Below are 22,295 nucleotides of genomic sequence, written 5' to 3' on the forward strand. Positions count from 1 at the left end.
GCCACGTGTCGCGGCCAATGGCAAATCGCCCGCGCAGTCGTGTTGCGCCTGCGCCAGCCATGGCGGCTGCCGGCATGCCCGATATAGAGGCACATCTATCCCAAATAAAAACGCGCTCCATCGAGAAAACGCTACTCCCACTCATCAAGCAGGTACGCTACAAACGCATGTATTTCTACATTAGTCGATATATAGTTGTTGCAGATTATGTTGCTTCAACACGAACGTGACGCTACCCGACAGTACAGATGTACATATTGAAGTAACACTCTGACGCAATATTAATGTTCTGACGATATTCATATATTTTACGTACTGTGGTCGTAACTCTATTTCGGGAATGTATTATCGTCAGTCCGCGACGTTTCGATTACGGCTTTACGTCAGATGCCAGAATTTCCCGCCCTGACGACATCTGTTGCTCATGATTTTTGCGCCGTCGTAGTGTTGACTCGGAAAGTAGCGCCACATTTTAAAAATCTACCCATTGCGAGTACGAAATGCAATATAACAATATGTGTTTATTTACCACTCACATTCACATATATTGCGACGTGGGCAAAGAAAAGAAAAGTAAATCATCTTGCATTGATAAAGATGTCAGTGTGAGGGGCGAGAGAACACGTGTAGTGTGAGAAGGCGGGTGCGTGCGGGGTGAAGACGCCAGTGGATCGATCCTCCGGGTCCGTCGGCCGTCGGTCCGTCAGTGCCGCGGCAGACTCGGTTCGAGCGGCGCGGTGCCGGAGACAACCGCCACGGAGCACGTGCGCGCGCCCCCGCTAGCGCGTCGCTACGCGCGCGCCACAAACCCCTCCCCGCCCAGGAGACATGGACGCTCTCTCCGATGACGACGAATACGTGTGCCGCGAGCCCCAGGTATGTCGTTGGGGCACAGCGCGCGAGCAATTTAAGAGTTTAAAAAGGATAACATGGTAACTCGACCTAAAGGAAAAATCCTTTATTAAAGCAACAAGTCTGCGTGAAAGACAACCTTGAACCAAATCTTTAAGACCGTGATATTTTCTTACCCTGTCGCGAATCGCGATAACCAATCAAATATATCGATAGAGTCAGATTCTTATCTTAAACAAAATTAAACCTAAAAAACAACAGTGTAGAATACAATTAAAAAGTATTGTTTCTTTTGTAATGTGTTATTTGTTTGTACATCAAAGAAAATGATCTTCGAGAGAATCTTTAAAATAATCATTAAGTCTCACTCTTTGTTTTTGCAATTACATTCCCACTTTGTTTTAATGATACAAATGTGATTATTTGTCAAGCCAAAATGTAAGTACGTCTTTAGCAAACTTGTTATGCTTCTTGAACTAATTAAATTAAAAGTAAAATAAAACCAGGTCCTTATAGTTATGATAAGGAAATAAAGAAGTCTAAATTTTATGCTGTGTGTACAGCTAGCGCTGTGTTATGAATTAGGTAATTCAAAAATATTGAGCTATATATAAATAAGACATGTATATACGCACATTGTATGAGTTTATATTTTGAAAAATAATGAACCATAAATGTTAAGCAACTAAGTATACTGTTGAAATAAAAATACTAATCGTTTTTGGAATTCTCCAAAATAATAAATTGATGGTATAAAATATAATGGATCAATCCCAAAAGCTACAAATACAGTAAAACTTTAAATTTAAGGTGAAAATATGAACCGTTTTGTTTGTAAATTGTAAAAAAATATTGAGGCGAGGGATGTAAACGGAGTCATAGAACAAAGAACCAGTACTTTTTATATTTTTATTAGTGAATCTGTTTGTCTAATCTAATGTGTTCACACAACATTTCGCACCCATATAATATTTTTTATACTTCTATGTTTAAAGTACGCTTGAAATTGTGAAAATTATGAATCGTTTATAATAAACTTAATTACAGTCAGTATTGGGCAACTTGTTCCTTAATAAAATAGTTTACCTCATACCGCAAAGCGGATTTTACTTTTCAAATACTACTTCTAGTGTGTTGTAAAAAATACATATTCTTTTTATTTTCCTTGTAACAACCCTGCCGGCATCTAAGAGAGTGATTCTTAAACCTCTTAAACGTTTTTACATAGCAAGCAATGGGTGTTTAGTTTAAGCTACAAAGGGGTCGATACGCTTGGTAAAGATAACTAACGCTCTTTGAATATTTTTATAGTTTTAAAACACACTGTGTATTCTGCACAAAAATATATTATGATAAATGAAATATTTTTTATTTTTAATGAAAATTTTAACATTATTTTAGAATTTAATCTCATACAAACCTAAATTAATACTTACCTTACAACACTATATCAAACCTAAAATGAAAAGAAAAAAAATACATTAAGGTACCCCAAAGCTTACATTCTCATTATTTGAGCAAAGGTATAAAGTTCCTCTATTAAAACGTAGAGATTAATAATATAAGAATAAACGCTATCATAAAAAGTTTAGCTTTGTTTTTCATATTTTTATTTTATTCAGTTCTGTTTAAATGCATTTTCAAATAGCCTACCTAAAATGAAAAATATAGATTTTCGCAAAGCATATTCTTATCCCTATATGCACATCGATTTCAGTTTGTATAGTTTATAAAACAATATGTAGACATTGTATTTCATGATATTGTGGCTGCTCGCGCGTATGATCGATGTACACCGTCGGGACGTTAAGTGATTAAATTATTTGAACATTTTCTGGAGGATCGAATATTTTAAAGTGATTAAAATAATGTTTATATTGGCTCCTAGATTAGCAGCCTGGTGGCGACTCGGGGAGAGGCAGCTGCAGGGGGCGCGGCGGTGCAGCGTGTAGGTGCCGCTGTCTGCTGTGCTGTCGAGAGATTTGTTGCCGTTGGTGAAACTATAGCTGACGATAATCCCGACGTTCGACACAGTATGGTGCTTGCTTGCAAAGAAGCCAGGGCTGCAGGTAATTTTAAACTCGTCTAAAAGGAGATTTTTTTACAAAAACCCTATTAAAAATCTCTTGAAATGAATAACGTTCCGTGCCACGGAAATTTCCTTTGCAGAACGTGAGTTAAATTCAAATGGTAGTTATTAAACTGAAATTTTATATTAAAGCTATATTTTATTGAACTATATTCAAAGTAAACTGTTTTGAAAGAGCCCAAAGAAAATTGCTCGAAAGAATATGTAAGCTGAGGTTTCTAAAGTTATATCACGGTATATCATTTATTCAGCTTGAAATAACAATAACTTTACTCGGAAATATACATAAATTTGCATGAAAATTGAGAAAGTTCTAGGATTGTCCGGATATCTAATGACATTCAACGAAATAGTTATAATTTTATAAGAAAATATGACAATGTTGGTGGTAAATAATGTCAAGTAACTCTTACACAATCTCACTCATATACATAACACCACATTTCTCACCATTTAACTTTAAATAAATGCATATTTAGAGCACGTTGAACTCCATAAACTATAAGTTTATATTATTTGTATATTGTTTAGACCCTCTTAAAAATATATAAATTGATCAACACAATATTAATGATATCACTTAGCAAAAGAAAACTTGAAGGTCAAAAATGACTTGTGGATTTATACTGTTGCTAACTGCTCTAAGTTTTGCTAATGCAAAACATCCATCTGACCTGCTTTCGGCAGGTGAAAGAGAAAAATTCATGCGTGGCGATTAAAAGATCCTCTCGACTTCCTTAGAGTTTGTCTTGAACTACCAATATACTTAACATACACATCTAAATAAGCGAAGTTTAACTCTAGTGTATTACGTGAATAAGTAGTAAAAAAATATTTTTATAAACAAAATAATTAAAAAATATATTAAAATTAAATAAAAAGTTGCACAAAGTATTTTTTCATTCTAAATCCGCGTATTTTGGTCCAAAAATATGAGCGATTTTATCATAAAATCATTAACTCAGTAATTCAACGTAACTGGTAAAGCTACGAAAAAACAATTAATAATTATAAATTTTTAATATAAAATCAAGGACACGATTTTCATATAGGGGTATAAATTTATGTCAACCACCTGACCCGAATTTTAATGCCCGATACGAATTCAACGTGGCCAAACAAAGCGGCCTTTGGCTCATCGGGGGTTTTTACGGAAGCGCCTGGTTTAAGGATCCGATCGATACTAGACACTTGTAAGATTTATTTTTGTATGAAAAACATATAAACATGTTTATATACTGAAAACAAAAATAAATAAATGCTATGCTGAAAACAAATATAAATAAAGTTCTCGTGACTTTAAAACGTGTTCAGTAAAACTAAAATAACATTAAATACAAAGAAATTCTAATTCAGTTCTATAAAAAATTATAACGTTTATCGTTGTTTAAGATCTAGATTTAAATTGTAATAACGATCATGCAAGGAACGTAAACAGCAAAGATCATATAAATCTTTCTATTTACTTTATGAGGTCATTTTACGTGTAATAATTACTTGTATGACTGTAAGCGGATTTCGGGACGACTTGAAATGATTGTGGTCAAATGCTGTGGTCGTAAAACGTTTGGGATAAACATAATAAACGGTTATTTTTACAAAACAATATTTTTTTTAATTGTGTATTTGCTAATGTCGACTACATAGCAACTTTAAATTTGCATTTGAAAATTTGTTAATCTATTTTGAATATTATATATATATATTTAAGGATCAAAATATATCACGTAACTGCCCTGACTCTAACGTATAATCTGCAAAATAGACAGTTATTTTTATACATTTATAAAATATAATAAATATTTAGCATTTAATTATTCTATTTGTGTATATTTATTTCTCGACATCAACTTCAGGCAGAAAAATGATAGTACTTATCATTCTAGTAGCTAACTCTGGTGTGAATTGACTTTATTCATACGAAATAACTTATTCCTAAATAAAACGCCGTCGATGTAATTTTATAGGAGTACTTATGTAAGAAACACCTAGAAACTGTCAGTGTTCAGTTAAATATTGCAAACTCGTTATAAGGGTAGAATGTAAAACTCTTGTAGCGTCAATGTGACTTCCGTCAAAACACCTCCGGTAACCTATGCGGTTTAACTTTTACGGTCTCTTGTTACCGCAGCCTCGTAAAGCATCACGAAATTTTAGTGCCTGATTTATTCATGAACATTCCCGCCATTGAACGTTTAATATTTAAAGCTTTGATTTTCAAACTAATTGAAGAAGTTTTATCATTTACGGCTGGAAGTAATACCGAATACCGATAATTATATTTACGTCATATTCCCCCTCGGTACAGTTATTGACAGCTGAAGGTATGAAAAGTCAGAAGATTGTTTTCAATGTTTATAACATAAAAGAAACTTGACAACACATTTCTGGACAGGAATATCGTCGCTATATAGAAAAAGCAACATTGAAATGCTAATTCCATTTTAAAATTATGTATGGGTCAAAAAAGAAACAAAATAAAGATTATTCTAATCCCATATTTATTTGCATGTTTTTTACGTAATCTCCTCTGTGGTGGTTTTGCTTGAATCTAACAACAACACAGCTGAATGAGTGAAGAATGATTTTATAAATAATTCTTAGTATTTCAATATAGTGAGCCCATTATACTTTTTTATTTAAAATTAAAAACGGCACAAAAAAAAAGAAAAATATACATATTTTACTTTAAAAAATTTTCTTCGACGGTATAGATGCACCAGTCACACAGATATAATCCAATATATGATTCTCTACTACAATATTTATGTTGACGCACTCGTAAAATATAGAACAAAGCGTTACCTCATTGTTTCCATATAAATCAGTTTTATTGTGACGACTGACATTGATGTCTTACTTCTACCAGCTATAATTTTTTTTTGTAATATTTTTCTATGAAGTAAACTTTTACATGTCGTGTTTCGTAATGAACAATGTGTCTCTATTTTTACAATACACGTGGACTTTCAGGCTTCTATGTTTAATACATAGCAGAGTTATTTGACGATATTTTATTCAAAATAACAGGAAACAGACATACTTCTCTACATATTTGTTTTGATAATGTTGAGTATGTGTGTAGATGTGGCTTAAAGATTATAGGTAAATGTCTTTTTGAAAATAATATGTATAAATAATAACTGGAACACATATATTTTTGAGATTTTTTTGCATTATTTAGGTTTTTTTTTAAATATAGACTATTTTATATTCCCTAATATATATTTTTATTAGGTTTATTTAACTAAAATATAGAGTAAATTAAATGTTAATACAACCATAGGTATAACTGTTACAGTAGTTTCTCTTAAAGCTTGGAGTTCCTAGTTTCTGTGCTGTTTAAAACCAGGACATGAGTGTTGCAAGTTATAACAATATAGAAACAAATGTAAGAGATAAAATGTCTCCATACAATACTCACTACTATATTTCGGTATATGTTTTTGAGGAATCCAACACTGAAATGACCTAGTTGTTCTGCATACCTATCCGATTAAATATCGATCGGTAACTATGAATAAAGTCGGAATTCTAATACATAAGCAACAAATAATATATCAATTTTTCTTATCCTTGCTAGACGCAGAATATATATATATATATATATATATATATATATATATATATATATATGTTATTAATGTTATCAATGTTCTGATTTTATTCTTGCATCGTTGTGGAAATTCGAAGTAATCGACTTCGTGAGATTGTAGAAGAATATTAATTCATCATCTCATTTATGATTTGTTTTTCCGTATTATGCTTAGCCCTTACTTTAAAAAAAAATCAGAAGAAGTATACGTGAATTGCATATTTGATTACGTCATAAACATGTCTAATGAATTTTCATCATCATCATCATCATCAGCCTATCGGAGCCCACTGCTGAGCAAAGGCCTCTTCTCACATTGAGAAGGTTAGAGCTTTAATCATCACGCTTGCGCAAGACGGGTTGGCGATTTAAAGATGTTTTCCTTCACTGGCTGTCAGTTATGTCTAAATAGTCTTAGAAAGTATATACGATTCGGAAAAAATCACATTGGTATTTGCCAGGTTTCGAACCCGCGCCCTCACGTAAGAGGCGGGCCCTTAACCTCCACGCCACTACTGACAAATTTTCTTTTAACATACGTAATGAATTTTACGCATATTAAAAAAAAATGTAAATTGAAGAAAACTAATCTGTAACTTTGAAATAAATCGTTAAATATAATTGTGTATCTCTTATACGTGATGATTTATATACAGTTGTGTCAATCTGGGAGTCACTATAAGTAAATGCATATCTTGATATTTATTATTAATACCTAGGTGGTGATACCTTAATATGTGTTCTTGACAGAATCATGATTTACGACTACTGCCGTCTGCGCCAACCTGACAACTAGTGAAGGCTACTTCTAATGGAACTTTTACAAGTCAACTTAATGTTCACGTCAAAAATGCTAAAATGAAATATTTATATGGATTCTATGTCACATTATTAGTACATTAGTATTCGTAAGGTTTAATTTTTATAATTGTAAAAACATCTAATGTTCATGTTTGTTGAGTACCTAAAGCATTTTACTTTTTCCAAAACGATATTAGATTATCTGATATCGTAGTTTACACTTATAATGTACAAAGTTATAATTTATCAATATTTACTCAAAATAGCCTAACTTTCAAAACTATTCAATCATGAGTACACGTTTGTGGTTTCGATAAATTAATTACTTATAAACTAAAAAACCTCGAACCGAATATTGTACTGGGTTTTGTAGAAATAAAAACTTTCGAATCGAACTGTGCGTAATGAAAAATGGATTGTTCATGACATCTAAACACATTTCTGGCAATGCTCCCAGTTTGTTAAAAATTAAATTTCACTATCTCCCTCTCTTGCTACCATTTCAACGTCATGCTTATCGTATTTCTTTAATACTAGAGCGTTAAAAAATATCTCAATTGAGTAAATTTTTGTTAATAACTGGATAATCCAAAATAACATTTCAGGTCATGCTAATGACTTAATTCCAGTAGTTTACAGACAAATTTAACAGTGTGGTCGTAAATTGCAGAATACCCTTATATGTCCTAGTCATCCCCTAGTCCAGGGCGGATCCGATAGCAATTTACTACTTCCCAAATTTTAGCTCTATTCAGGCTAAAAGTGGCCGAAACTAAAGTGAGTTATTTTTAAAATTATATGTAGAATAAAAACTATTTACTTTTAAATAAAATTGATATATAATAATTAAAAATAAAATTGATATATAATAATTAAAATTGATATATAATATAATTGATATACTGATAAAGTTATTATTTTTAAAATACTGGATCGATGTTAGTTCGTTTTAGCTACTATATATAAAAGTTTGAATTATGTCTAATAAAAATATTTAAAAAAATATTCTACACACTTTTCACTTGAAATCAAAAGTCTAGTGCATTTCAGCGAATATAGTAATACCGAGTGCAATTTAAGTATTTTTTACCTAGGTTCTAAGTGTGCGTGTTCGTTTATTGTAACTCGAATCTGTTTTAACAAACTAAAATAGCTTTCAATAAATCCAAACCTCTCTAAAATATTTTACTTCAACATTGTGATATGTTTGGTTAGTTATATATTATAATAATCTGTTTTAAATATGCTAAAATCTGTAACGAAACTTTACGATTACATAAACTGCTCACTAATGGCATAAATTTTAAATGCTCACTGAAATTTTATTACTTTTTCGTCCATTACGTTTTATGGGATGATATTTCAGGGCCGCCGACCCAATACACGAATTTCAGAAGGAGCGGATCAAATGTGGCAATTCAAAACGCTCCCTAGCGAAGATTAAATAAGTCAGTACATACCATATGTGTTAAAAAAACATTGAAATATCTTATATTGATATTAAGCGTACGTCAATGGAAGCATTCTTTTTTTTTCAAGATTCACTTATTAACAAATTATAAATTTTGTACACAAAGGATTCATATATGGAATTACATTTAAATAAGCATTGTGTTTGTAAGAGTTTTTAGATGCAATAAATGTGGCAGCATTATACAAGTAAAAACACTAGTGTATAATGCATATAAGATTTAAATTCAAATTAGTTCTGCCATCCGAAAACAAAGCTTGCTTTACATAATAAGTTTCAGGGATTAGCTTTTTGCGAATTTGATCGTTTTACTCAGTAAAGTAAATTAAACAGTGTTACCTATTATAAGTAACCTTATAATTTATAATAGTGAATCTACACATTAATTTATACCCTTGTACTTAATAATAGTTATTCTTTACGTCAATCCAAGGATCTTCCACTCGCATCAGCATAATACCGTGATAATGTGCTGGAGTGCGGCCTCCCTGTGGATTATGGCCGAAGCCTACTCGCAAATAAGGTCTTTATCCCGGTCTGATTTTATAGATATATTGGGATACTTCTTCCAACAAAATATGGTTTTTAACAAAAGACGTAGCAATTGATGTTTCAATTATAGATGGGTTTCGCTCTTTGAATGTAAAGTAAAATTTCCTATTTTTTCTTATACATTTTTATTAATTATTAAAATATTATATTCATTCGAAATTAATTATAAAAAGAAAAATTCAACAGTATTTTCTCAATTTATTTTTACTAGTCACAGTTACTTTATGGTTAATGGAATAAGAAAAAAGTTATTGTTTTGCAAAAAAAATTAAATATTTTATGTTCCTGATTTATTTTTATTGTTAAGTTGAGATTCGATAGATAAAACTAGATAATGATGTATTAACATTTTTTCATGTAAATGTTTAAAATGGTAATATCAACTTTAAATAACAGTGCTATCTCAATATAGTCTTGTTGTAGGCTGTAGCTATACAGATACAGATGATTCTTGCTCTTTATGTCATAGCATTAAACTCTCAATTACGTTGGAGGCACTAATTAGCATCTTCCGTCCAACCATCCGAAGAGAAACAGAATTCATGACGAAAAATATAAAATGCCACAAAATTTACATCAAGCTAACAATTTCATTTAAATATTTATATTTTTCATATATAAAATGCTTACACAGATATAAATATGCAAACGTATAAAGGTATGATCATAATTTAATATTAAGTGGCTTGTTCAAATTCTTTGAAATTAATATTTTTTGAGTCTATTTAAAAACTGTACGTTTTAGATAGGTTTTGTTTTTTGTTATTTGACGATATCAATATAAAAACTAGATTTTTCGACAATTATACTTAATTCAAAGTGTTGTCTCGGAATAAATTCGCTGATAAAATAATAATAAAAAATATATAAAATTTATAAAACTCACGTAATGTATGTAAACTTAAGTTTTTTTATTCAAAAAATACTACTGTGAATTAACTACATATAGAAAAAAATAATTTATTAAAAATAACGTACACAGCTTTTAGATTGGCTTATCTAAAAAAAAAATCATTGCTCCTACTGGACATTATCTTAATTTTAATATTTGGAAAAGTTTGAACTTTTCATATTCGAACATCATTTAATGACATGTTTTAATGCGTTGACCTATTTGGCAGTAAGATGAAATAAAAACACCAATAGATATAAAGTATTGTTGGTCTTGGCAGCTTAATATGTGACCGAACCTTACTGCGATATGACAATAGCATTTTTTATAAGATTTTAAACAGTTAAAGCTAACTTTTGCAAGCAAGCAAAGATTTTAGCACGACTAAAGTTTCAAATGATATCGACATTTACATCTACTCGTATGCAAATAATAATACGTAAGCTATCAGATTCCCGCAGCTTCATCATTCATATTAATACAGACTTATAAAAATCACTGTTTCTTAACACTTAAAAAACATTATATTAAATGAAGATTTCGTTATATCTTTGTTTAGATTAGCTCCACGGGTCTGGGGGATTGAACTTAGAAAAAAAAAAGTCTACCCAGAGGTTGTTCCGTAATGTGAATACTTTAATTTTATTTTATATTCTAAACACCAAAAATAAAAATAAAATTAAACCACCCACTTATATGTTATTATACAAAGTCAAGTAAGAAGAAAAATATTAATAAAATAAACCTTGTTTGTATTTATAATAAGGTGTTATACAAATATTTGTATTATAAATATCATTACTAGTATATAGCATAAAAAGCAGGACGCAATAGGCTTATACCCGGGATTACCGCCCTCAGGGGCTTCTCAGTACAAATTCAATGATAGCAAATATTTTCGTAACATGATACAAGCCAAAATACACTTGAAAAAATTAATACAACTACTGTAAACAAAATTAACTAATGAATTTGTAACTTGAAGTGATGAAATAACAAAAAGTTATATGAAACTTAAAAAAACGTGATACAAATAATTTCACGACTGCTACTCACTTAAAACTTTTATGCTTTCCATGCTGTTAAACATAAAAGGCATCTTAATGATGTGGAACACGAACACATTCAAGATTCATGAGTGACAAATTGATTTGAAAGCCTTTAAATCGATACATAATAGGGCCGATCTTCAGCGAGTACCGCCGAAAATAATCAACTTTAAAATTAAACAGCTCAAAAATTGCCTATTAGTTTAAATTTTTAAGTGAGTTGATTGTTTTAAAATAATACCCTGCCGATAAAATGTCTGTTGAATAGGTTGGTTTTAGAAGTGTTTTTATTTGATTTTCATTCAAACGTTTTTATTATTATCGATACAAAATTATAAGGTTATTTATAAATAAAACGGCAATAAATTATAATAAATTAAATTCACTTTAAAATTAAAACGGGTTGCTCAATTTGAATGTCTTTTTCCCCGTCTTTTTTATTTAAAAGAATACATTTTCAAAATTTATCATGTTGTATATATAATTTATTGTTGACAGTTTTTTTTGTATTACCCGTTCGAATCAAGTTAAAAGTAATTAAGTTAATTAATTTTTATTAATCTGCACCTGCTGTAGAATAGGTCAACAAAAAATATTAGCATTAAAAATAGATTCTATTAAGATACGTCTTAGTGTGACTGCATTAAAACACGTAGAAGCTGTCATGCGGGAGATAAGAACCTAAACTATTATAGGTGCTACGGTGCTCATACCTGCGAGATTATTTATGTGAAGTCACGTTACTGAGTCTCTCAAAATGCGATACCAAAGCATTCCTTTAGTAATATATTTAAATAAAAAACTAATCTTGTTATATCTTTCGTATAACTATGTATTATTAGATTCCATTCTTAAATGTGTGGTAAAATAATTTTATTACCTTTATGAATAATTTAGAAACTAATTTACATGAAACCTACTATGTTAATGAAAGAAAATTTATCTTCATATAATGTTATGATCATACTTATGAGCACAGACACCTGATATGCTGTGTAATGGATTAACATTTTCTCTCTTTTTTACATGTCTACTTCAAATATAAAGTATAAGATTTATTTTAAAAATTATAGACGTAAACAGCTTCTTTGTGATTTTGCTACTGACTATAACGCAGGCAAAATCAGTTTTCAGTGTGAGAAATATATAGCTAGATAAGTTTTCCATTATATCTGCAATAAAAGTATGAGAGGTCTCTTCTTCTTCCTGGCAATTATCCCAGCATTAGCCAGGTTCTGCCTTCCTGCTCAAACTCCTCCACTTTGCACGGTCTTTAGCAAAAATGAGAGGTACATGAGAGGTACATGTAATATATTTAAAATAGTGGTTTTTAAAGAAAAAACCCAAAATATATTCCTTCACCAAACATTTTTAGTAGGATTTTTGTTGCAGTTCAAAACTAATTCTTATCAGGAAGTACTCAATGCTTTGTCATTTTCCGGAAATTAATAGCTTGTCAAGCGAAATTCAACGAAGCTGCTCCAAATTTGTTGGATCGTCTGGAAATTGACAGGAAGCTAGTTAGTTCAGGACATTTAGGCTGTACTTTTCACAGTGACCTATTTTGAAATGGCCATACTCAGAATTGACGTTGTTTAAATTTTTTGAAGTTGTTTTTTAAATCTCACGGGACCTCAAAAAAATATTTCCGACAAACGAAAACTTATCTTCATATATTTGCTCATTTATTTTGTTGTTTACAGCCGCTAAAATATATATTACTAATCAAATATTAAGTCATTCAACAGATAAGTTTGAACCAAACTTTCTCGTAAAAACGTCACGTTTTTTAATAAACATATTTAAAATTTTTCGACAATCATATCGTCTTTTTTTAATTTTTTTTTTTTTTAAATATGTTAAATAAATAAAATAATTTTATATTTTTAACTTCATAAACACTATATAAATTTATTTATCACAATTATAACAATACCACAGTAGTGAAGTATCTTAATGGCTTACAAGATAATAAAAGCTTTGGTTGATGCAGTGCGTTTATAATTTCTCTTTTGCGATTTTATTATCGAATATAATAATTTCATTCTGGTTTTTCTAATTTTGTCATTCTTTAAACACTTTGCAGAAGTTTTTGAGGAAAATATGATTTTATATTTGCACCGTTTCCCTTGCACTATATTTATTTTTAATGTGAAGGAAGACTTTATCTTTTGTAAGAATAAAATGTTTTTTGTTGATATAAATCGAAATTATAAACCAGTAACAATTGAAGTCTGAATATAAAATATTCTTTTTATAAAGTTTTCTTCAAAATATTTTGAGATGAGCTTTTTATGCCTATAATGAAATATAATTAAGGCTTTATAAGATTGGAATCTCACAGTGTACAAGCTGTCATAAACTTATTGTGTATTTAACTTCATAACTATGTTTATTTTAGTAATCGACTGACTATCGATTGAGCTTTCCACGGATTTAAACTTAGTCGTCTAGACGAACTAAAGTTAGTTCGCGGTAACTCAGAAAGCAGGTCAAATATTTACTTTGAAACGTAATTGTCATATAACTCACTGAGGACAAACATTTGTCAGGGTACGGTAATAAAGTAAATAGACCAACAATTGTACAACTGCAGCAAATATCAATGATATCGCGACTCGGTGTATAAGGGCTTGTAAACTGAAACGGTACCTAATCACACACATTTATTTTCAATCAGCTTAACTAATAATTGTTTTGAAAAACATTTTTTGCTACATGTACATCCATCTATGTAAGAGCTAGCAAAATCCAATTATATAATTGAAACGTTTAGTGTTATTTTTTTAATATACATGTCATTTTGGATGTTAATGTGTTCTTAATATTGGTTACTAATTGAAAAAATTGTAGTCATTCAAGAGCCACTAGGTATAAATCATATTGGTCACAGCTAGTTTACTGTAAATAAATGAAAAATATGAGGTTTTAAAGCTCTATAAGGTGATTTTTTTTTATTAATAAAATGTTTTCTCTAACCCTATTGAATGGGACATGGAAAAAATTGTATTATATACAATTACGACAATTTATTATAATATTTTTCTCTAAAAATCATCTTATAAGATACCAGATCAAATAAAAAAATTAACTAATTAAATAATCTCCGCCTAGGTGATAACCGTAGAAGTATATAAACAAGATTAATATAGTTAGTATCCGGAGTATACTATTTTGCTAACTCTTTTCCCTGTGCTTCCGTTTAATTCTATTTTAATTTATTTATTGCCCAATTAGTGCTACAGTAATATTATTGGATTATTAACTTTTAAAGACAATTATAAGATATTAGGAACAAGTCCCGGATTCGCACGTACTCTTTACAAAAAAATTAAAATAGCTTATTTAATTTTGTGAATTATTAAAATAATATTGTGATAACTCTCAAATGGTACGCCCGATTTAAATGATTTAAAAAGTACTTTGCAGATACTGATGTGGGCTTGAAAACGAAGTAATTTATTTTGATAAGACTTAATAGCGTATTTTTAAATAACTTTCCAATAAACGCTTTAGGAATACTAATTTTTAAAAGTTGTAAAATGGATATAGTATGTTATCCTTAATGTACAGACATATGCCATCGCGGACTTTTTTGTAGACCTATATAAGATACATAACTCCACTGTATATTATTTTGTTATATCTCAAAAACTTTAGGCAGCGTTTTCGTTAAAATTCTCAGACGGCTCATGGTTTCCCGACATCTTCAACAAATATCGTTAATGTACACACAAGTAAACACAAAAACTTAACAAATTATATACTAAAACCTTTCTCGAGAATTACGCTATCGAGTGGTGATAATTGTTTGATAATCGGTTCAGTAGTTTTTCCGTTAATCGCGGTAAGACAGACAGACAGACGCGGCGAGGGACTTTGTTTTATAATATGTATTGATGATGATTGATGTAGGTAGTTTTTAAGTTTTTGTATTTACTAGGTAATATTACTGCAAAGTGCATTACACACAAAAAAGGATAATAAGGCAATTAATTACATTAATAATTACACGCAAAGTAGAAGACTTTATCAAACATTCCTATAAAATAAGATACAATTTTATTTCTGTTTGGTTATTATTTCGAATAAAGAATAATAGTTTTGAAATTATATAAAGATATTTTTAATTTCACGTGTATTTTTATTTCAAAGTTTTATGTATTATATAATACAACAGGAATCTGTAAAAATTTGAATACTAATCTAGTTCATACATGGTATTATTGTTCATAGTTTGTATCTAATCAGAATATTACTTAAATATATTTTTAAACATAATCTTAAATGTTTTAGAAAAGAGTCTTAGTACTAACAATGAATTGTAAGTAGCTTGCATTTTCATCAAATAGAAAAATTATTAATTTCCCCGGAGAAGCCGTGCTCCCGGACGCTCTCAATTTCACTATGCTTCAATGACTACGTTAAAATTTTCATTTATTAATGATAATCATATGCTAAAATAAATATAATTAATTTTAAAATTTTAAAATACGAAAATTTTTATATAAACCGAGGGTGTAATGGATGATTAAATTTTATAAATTTTTAAAAACTTCCTACTAATTTATTGTCATTTATTGACTAAAGACTAAAGGCACATAGCATAAAGCACTGAAATCAACCAAAAATGCCTTGCACCATTTTGGAAAAGAGCTTATACTCCTTTACTGCTGGAACAACATTTTTTAAACATAGTTAAAAACCGTCTCAAAGATATTGGTTATCAAGTGAAAAATCTCGACGAAATCTGTTTATCGGTTTGAGAGCTACGATGCCTCAGGCAGATACACACACAGCCATCGACTTCAAACTAATAAAACACTATTTTTGCCGCGGCGGCTAAAAATAGATTAAATCTTAGTGTCGTTATTTTGCGTGTGAGGAATATCAAATACAATAGGTCACTCATTAAATATCGCTTTAAAGTATTGTACTTATGAAACAGAGTTTTTATTATAATAATATTAATTTTTGTCCAAAATATATAATGTTTAAAGATCAATAATTGCTAGCGTATGGAGAATGTAGACGCTGATTGCTGATTGGACAATTAATCGTAGAAGGTCATCTTGAATTGACATCCATCAGACTTGATTAATGCCGATCCGATACTTGTCAAACTGATAATGCTTTCTCTTTAGAAATCACACCATAAATAGGACAGGGGTGATAACAACAATAGAATGACCTATAATTATATTAACTCCCGTATAGTTGGCATTCAGGGATTCTTGAAGATTGATTGATTCAGAAATATGCTCATTGACCAGCATTTCGTAATTAATTAAATTAAAATTGTTTTCAAAACATTTCAAGCAATTAATCACATTACATGATAATGTTAGCATAAAATAATGACCTGAACAAAGTGAGTGTATAGCCAACTCACGAACTACCACTTACGTAGATGCGGGTAGATTAACGGGAGAGTTATGATATTCCCGCAAAGACTAAAAGACCCATTAAGTTTAAATATAACAAGACATTATGCTTCTGAAATGTGTACAAGAAATACTTAGACAGTTACCGTGCTGTTGAAGATAAATTTTATACAAAACAAAGCTAAAATTGATGATTAATAGTTTTACTTGTAATTGCTACGTATTTTGAAAAAAATAATAAGAGATGCCAAAAGTAAAATTTTAACTTAGAGAGCTGTATTGTTAGTTACCGTGACTGTCTGAATGAAACCATACCAAAGAGTTTATAGTTTGCGATGTTTCTCTTATATCATATATTTAATGAAAATTTAATATTATATATTTTATTCTAAAAATCTTCATTTAGATAGAATTCAGTTTAACTAGAATAAAATTATAAATAAACAATTTTTCATACTCAAAAATAACACACTCAGTGTGTAGTAGACATGTTAAAATGGCAGACGCAAACTTAGTTCTTTAAAATAGTCTTGGAGTTTAACCGAATAAGTTTTATAACACTACATCCAGGACGGAATGTTCTTTTAAAGGTTTGTAACTGCAAACTTTAAATAGATTAAGATTTAAGCAAGCAATTCCAAGAAGGCTTTATACTTGGAAATATAAATGGAAAAGACAAAGGAAGTTCTAATAATATTACATCAATAACGAGAAAATCTTTATTATAACAATTTTTTATGTAAAATATCCAAAAGATTTTTTTGTATGTATAATTGATATCCCTTATTTTTTCAACATCGACAGTCTAATAAATTATTTAAGTAAACAAAACGAATGAGAAAAAACTCAAGTTTACAATATTATATTATTATATATTTATTTAATCATTTATCTCATTCTAATGTAAGAGGAATTATGAGATACAAGATATATTTTATAATTATTATACTGAAAGTGTGTACTCAAGACAGTTTAACTTCAAACTTTGCCAACATCAGTCTTTAAACTTTCAGCCTACTTTACTTTAAGACGTGAAGCAACTAGGTCTAGACTAGGTCAGTAGCTACCAGCTTAATAGTCAGTAATAGCTTATGAATTTCCTTGCACCTTAAACTTATACTTTATGGAATTAATTAGTTTTTTATCTTTTCATTTAAAAGGAGTTAAGTTTTATGAATACAGCAACTAACAAATTATAATTTTAATTTTGAGAATCATCTGGACTTGTGTTAAAATATATTGTATTAAAAACTCCTTTGTATATTTTTTATTCTAAATATGTATAACTTGTGATTTTTATTTATAGCAAACATATGTACATTTGTATGTGTTGTAATACACTAAAACCGAGGTGATTTTTTAAAACGATTACACTGTGAATAGCGACGGAAGTAATACTCACACTTTTCTTGACTAATTCAGATATTTGGGTCAAGCATTTTCTGTTTTGAACTCCACCCTCGATATTAATGTAAAAGAAATCCTTAGAAATACGTTCATTCTTTTTTAATACGAATTTGAATATACATCCAGATAAATATTTAATTTCCAGATAACTCTGTATCGTAAAAACAAGCGAAATAATCTGATAGTATTAAAAAATATTAATCACCATTATATTCATATAGATACATTATATTATGTAATTTGTATATTTACAACTGTATATATTTTAGTTGTTGAACTGAATGGGGACAGAACATTAAATCGAGTTGCGTAATGACAATCGAAGAGACGCTAAGGTTTGCCGCACACTATTGTCAACATAAATTATCTATTTTTCTTTCTATAAAACATCTTCTTTATATTACCAATGAAACGATAAAAGCGAGATATTCCTAAAATACGGAAAAAAGAGAAAAAAATAATATTCGTTTTCAATCCGAAGTTCTTAGTTGTATATAAAAGATTATGAATGTGGTAAGTACATATTAATATTTGCATTAGGGTATGTAAGTATAAACTGAAAGTTACTTAGATATTGAACGCAGTTTGTTTAGATCCTTAGGGAATTGTCGAGTCTATCAAATGTAGGTAAGATGGTGCTGGCATTCTGCCACGACATAACGGCGGCACCGTTATAAACAATGCCTTAAAGAATCTCTTCTTAAGCTTAAAACTATTATAGCACTATACTTGTTCAATGCCCGAAGGTCAAAGGATAGCTAACACTGGATTATTTTCAATATATATTGAAACCATTTTATGTGCTCACGAAAATATTATATTTACCCTAATTTTTCTATTTGCTTTACAATTATTTTAATTATTTTTGTGCTAAAAAATCTACGTTTTGCGATCATAATCATAAACTTAACAAAATGTATGCATTGAATTTCACAAAACACCAAATTTATTCGACAAACGTAATTAATTTCATGCAACAACCTCGTCTGGATAATACTGTTTTTAACATAGCGCACGTATTTTCCTTAATATTTTATATTCGAAAAGGGGTCGGTGCGTTTCTTAACGCAATTCAGGAAATACTTCTTTCCTAAACGCAAAGAAAATGAAATTGAATCTAAATGTGTTAGCGTGGCTTTATTCAAATTGAGTCACTTTTCAAATTTCCGAAATTAATTCAGTACAGAGGTTTGTTACGTTGGATATAAAATAAAAGAAGGAATAAGGACACACGAAAATGAGAAACGAAAATTTATTTTAGATAAGATTGTTAGACATGCAGAGTCCGGGAATGGTAATAAGCAAGCTAATATGGGTTTTATTGGTCAGCTTAAACATTAGCCACTTGATTTTTTATCTCATTTACTTATGTAGGCCGATACAATAATATTCGTAGATTTAAGAAAAAAAAAACCTAGAACTTAGAATCTAGTAAGTATGTGTATAATTCGCTGATGTTAACTCATACCAAAGGTTTCGAAATAATTACACGAAAAGAGTTTTACATATACTAATTATTAACTTGATTTTGTCTCAAATGTTATAAACACTTCATTTATTTTGAATATACAATTATTAATTGAAACAACAATAAGTATTTTATATATGTATAAAAAGTAAAAAAAAAAATTTGAAACACATATAAGAAAAAATTAAAAAACGCCGTCACTAATATCTCAAACATAGTTTCGTATCATAAGTCGTATGTACTGATGAAAACGTTTTGCCGCGAGGCATTATTACCCGTGCAGACTGCTGTTCCACGTTAAAATTACATTTTGTACCTTCTCAAATAAATCGTAATTAAATTTTGATTATTTTTTTTTATCCACAATGTGATTACGGTATCTGGAATACTATTATATGCTGTAATCAGCTATTACGTACTTAATTCATTTAAATACAGAGATACTCATAGTATAAAATCATTTATTTACTATAGGGTTATTTAACACATATTTATCTGTTCTAAAATAATAATTCTAAAATTATAACTGAAAATGTGTCATAAATAATGGATCAAACGCAAGCTATAACCGCGAGACGGATATTAAATCTATAACTCGATCATTTACATACATTTTCTCGTTGAAACCTTCAGGCATATACATATATATATATGAGAAAAATGTGCCTGAAGATTTTTGATAACCTTTCACATTATAAGCACTTAATTTACAAAATTCTGTCCAAGGGATGTTCGAACAAAGCAAACATTTATGAATATCTATAGAGTATTAAATATACTCCGAAGAAAGTTTAACACACAAGAAGTAAAGAAAAATGGTGATAATTTAAAGTGAAAATAGTTATATCACTCTCAAAGTCTTTTCATAATTTAATATGTCAACGAAATTCCCTTATTCATTTTTTACAGAAATCATTCAAAGCGTTTCTCAATATTTTTATCTTCCTTTTAATATCATTGTAATATAAAACAAATCGAATAATTAAACGCAGAATAACAAGCGTTTCTGCTATCAAATTTTGCTTCTTGAACCTATTGTAACCTTTCCTTAAACTTTACGATAAGTCATTTTACTTTCATTATATATAAGTAGAACCATAAAAATAGCCCTAAGGCTTATCCTTGTTTTTTACATATATAATATAGAGCACAAATTGCCCTTTTCAAATTATAATGATTGAGACAATACTCTAAAACCATCCGTAACATTTTACGACACTTGGAAATTTCCAACTCAGAAAACTTATTTTATGGCAGACGTCTTTACAAAGCATCTCTAACAAGATAAGACTCTTCAAAGAAAACGCAGGGATGAGCATGAGGGCTCGTTTCCATTGGGACTCGGGAGCACCAACACTGTGTGCGTGAAAAAATACACTCACAGGATTTTTTTTTTAAATTTAGATTAAAGTGTTTAAAATTAATTTTTTTCAAGAAAAGTTAATTGTATCCAGTATATGTTTATAAACTTTAATTTTGATTCAATTTTGTTTTGTTTTTGTCTCATAACTTTTGTCGACAACAACATTTATATGATTTTTAAAAGTTTGATATATACCTAAAATGTACCTAAGTCCTAAAAATCTTACTAAATAATTGTAAGGCAAAGGCAAATTGTGACACCATCTACAACGCCTTTTGGATTTCACAAGAATTTTCACGGCATATAATTTATTTTCGTCACTTTCTCAGAATTTATATAAAGTTTCTTGTACTTCATACAATTAATGTAAATGTCAACGATAAATTAATTAATATAACTCGCTTTAAAGAATTCCGTTTTACTCATTTTTAGAGATTACATCGTTCACAATTCTTGAAGGTACGAAAGATCCGAAATTTAATGAGTAAAGTATAAATTAACGTTAATTTATTCAAGTTAAAGGAAATTCTCTAGATTTAAATATGTTTTTTTTTTAATTAAAGAAGGTCAGACTCAAATATTGTGATTCGACTATTCTTCCCAACCCATAGACCTGGGCGTGTACTATTATAAATATATTGAACGAAAAATTAATAATTTTCAATTATTAAAATAGAACTTAATAATACTATCTAACAGTTAACCTTTACAAAGTTTAAAGAAAAAATCTTTTTTACACATTCATTTTCTATTGTATGATTACATGTTTGTTAAAAAAATAAAATCTTTTAGTTGCAAATTTCTTTCAATAAATTCGTAAACACCGAGTTTATTAGAAAATGATAAAATATTTAGTATAATCAACATTTACAATAAGTATATTCATAAAATATAAAAGTTAAGCTAAAAAAAATATATTATCGATTTATGGAGGAGGATTCTCTGAATTCCATAGGTAATTTTATATAAAGGCTTGTAAGTAAAATTTTTGTAACAATATTCAGCAAGCTACAAGTACCGAGTAATTTCATACAAGCTAGATAGTAACACAGTACACTCTTGACTGCCCTCAAGGAACAAAGGCATGAATGTCGAGATGCTATACTTTTTTCCAACTACTCAAAAGTAGCATTGAGACCATATGTTATAAAATAAATTATAATTATAAAATACATAAAAATATTAAGTTATTCTTATATGTCAAATGATAAAAATTATTAAAAATTATTAAAAATTATAATAATTTGAGGTTTTTCTTGGACCAAAATATCATTTTTACAAAAAAAAATGCAACTTTATTGTATAAAATTCCCGGTAATATGAGAGATAATGAAAATTAAAACAGTAACACTCGTAGAAGAAAGCCTGCATA

The 22,295-nt window shown here is 29.3% G+C and overlaps 1 protein-coding gene across 3 annotated transcripts in view; it reads left to right on the forward strand.

The window, feature by feature from the left end:
• The first annotated feature begins 17 nt into the window (after window positions 1-17).
• The window catches only part of LOC116777814 (alpha-catulin), a 47,922-nt gene continuing 25,644 nt past the window's right edge, over window positions 18-22,295 (forward strand). For all 3 annotated transcript variants that reach the window (XM_061529994.1, XM_061529995.1, XM_061529996.1), the window contains exons 1-2: window positions 18-152; window positions 2,741-2,921. In XM_061529994.1, the coding sequence (XP_061385978.1) occupies window positions 18-152; window positions 2,741-2,921 (316 nt within the window). The remainder of the gene's footprint in view (window positions 153-2,740; window positions 2,922-22,295) is intronic.

This window comes from Danaus plexippus, chromosome 6 (assembly GCF_018135715.1).
Source record: "Danaus plexippus chromosome 6, MEX_DaPlex, whole genome shotgun sequence".
Lineage (NCBI taxonomy): Eukaryota > Metazoa > Arthropoda > Insecta > Lepidoptera > Nymphalidae > Danaus > Danaus plexippus.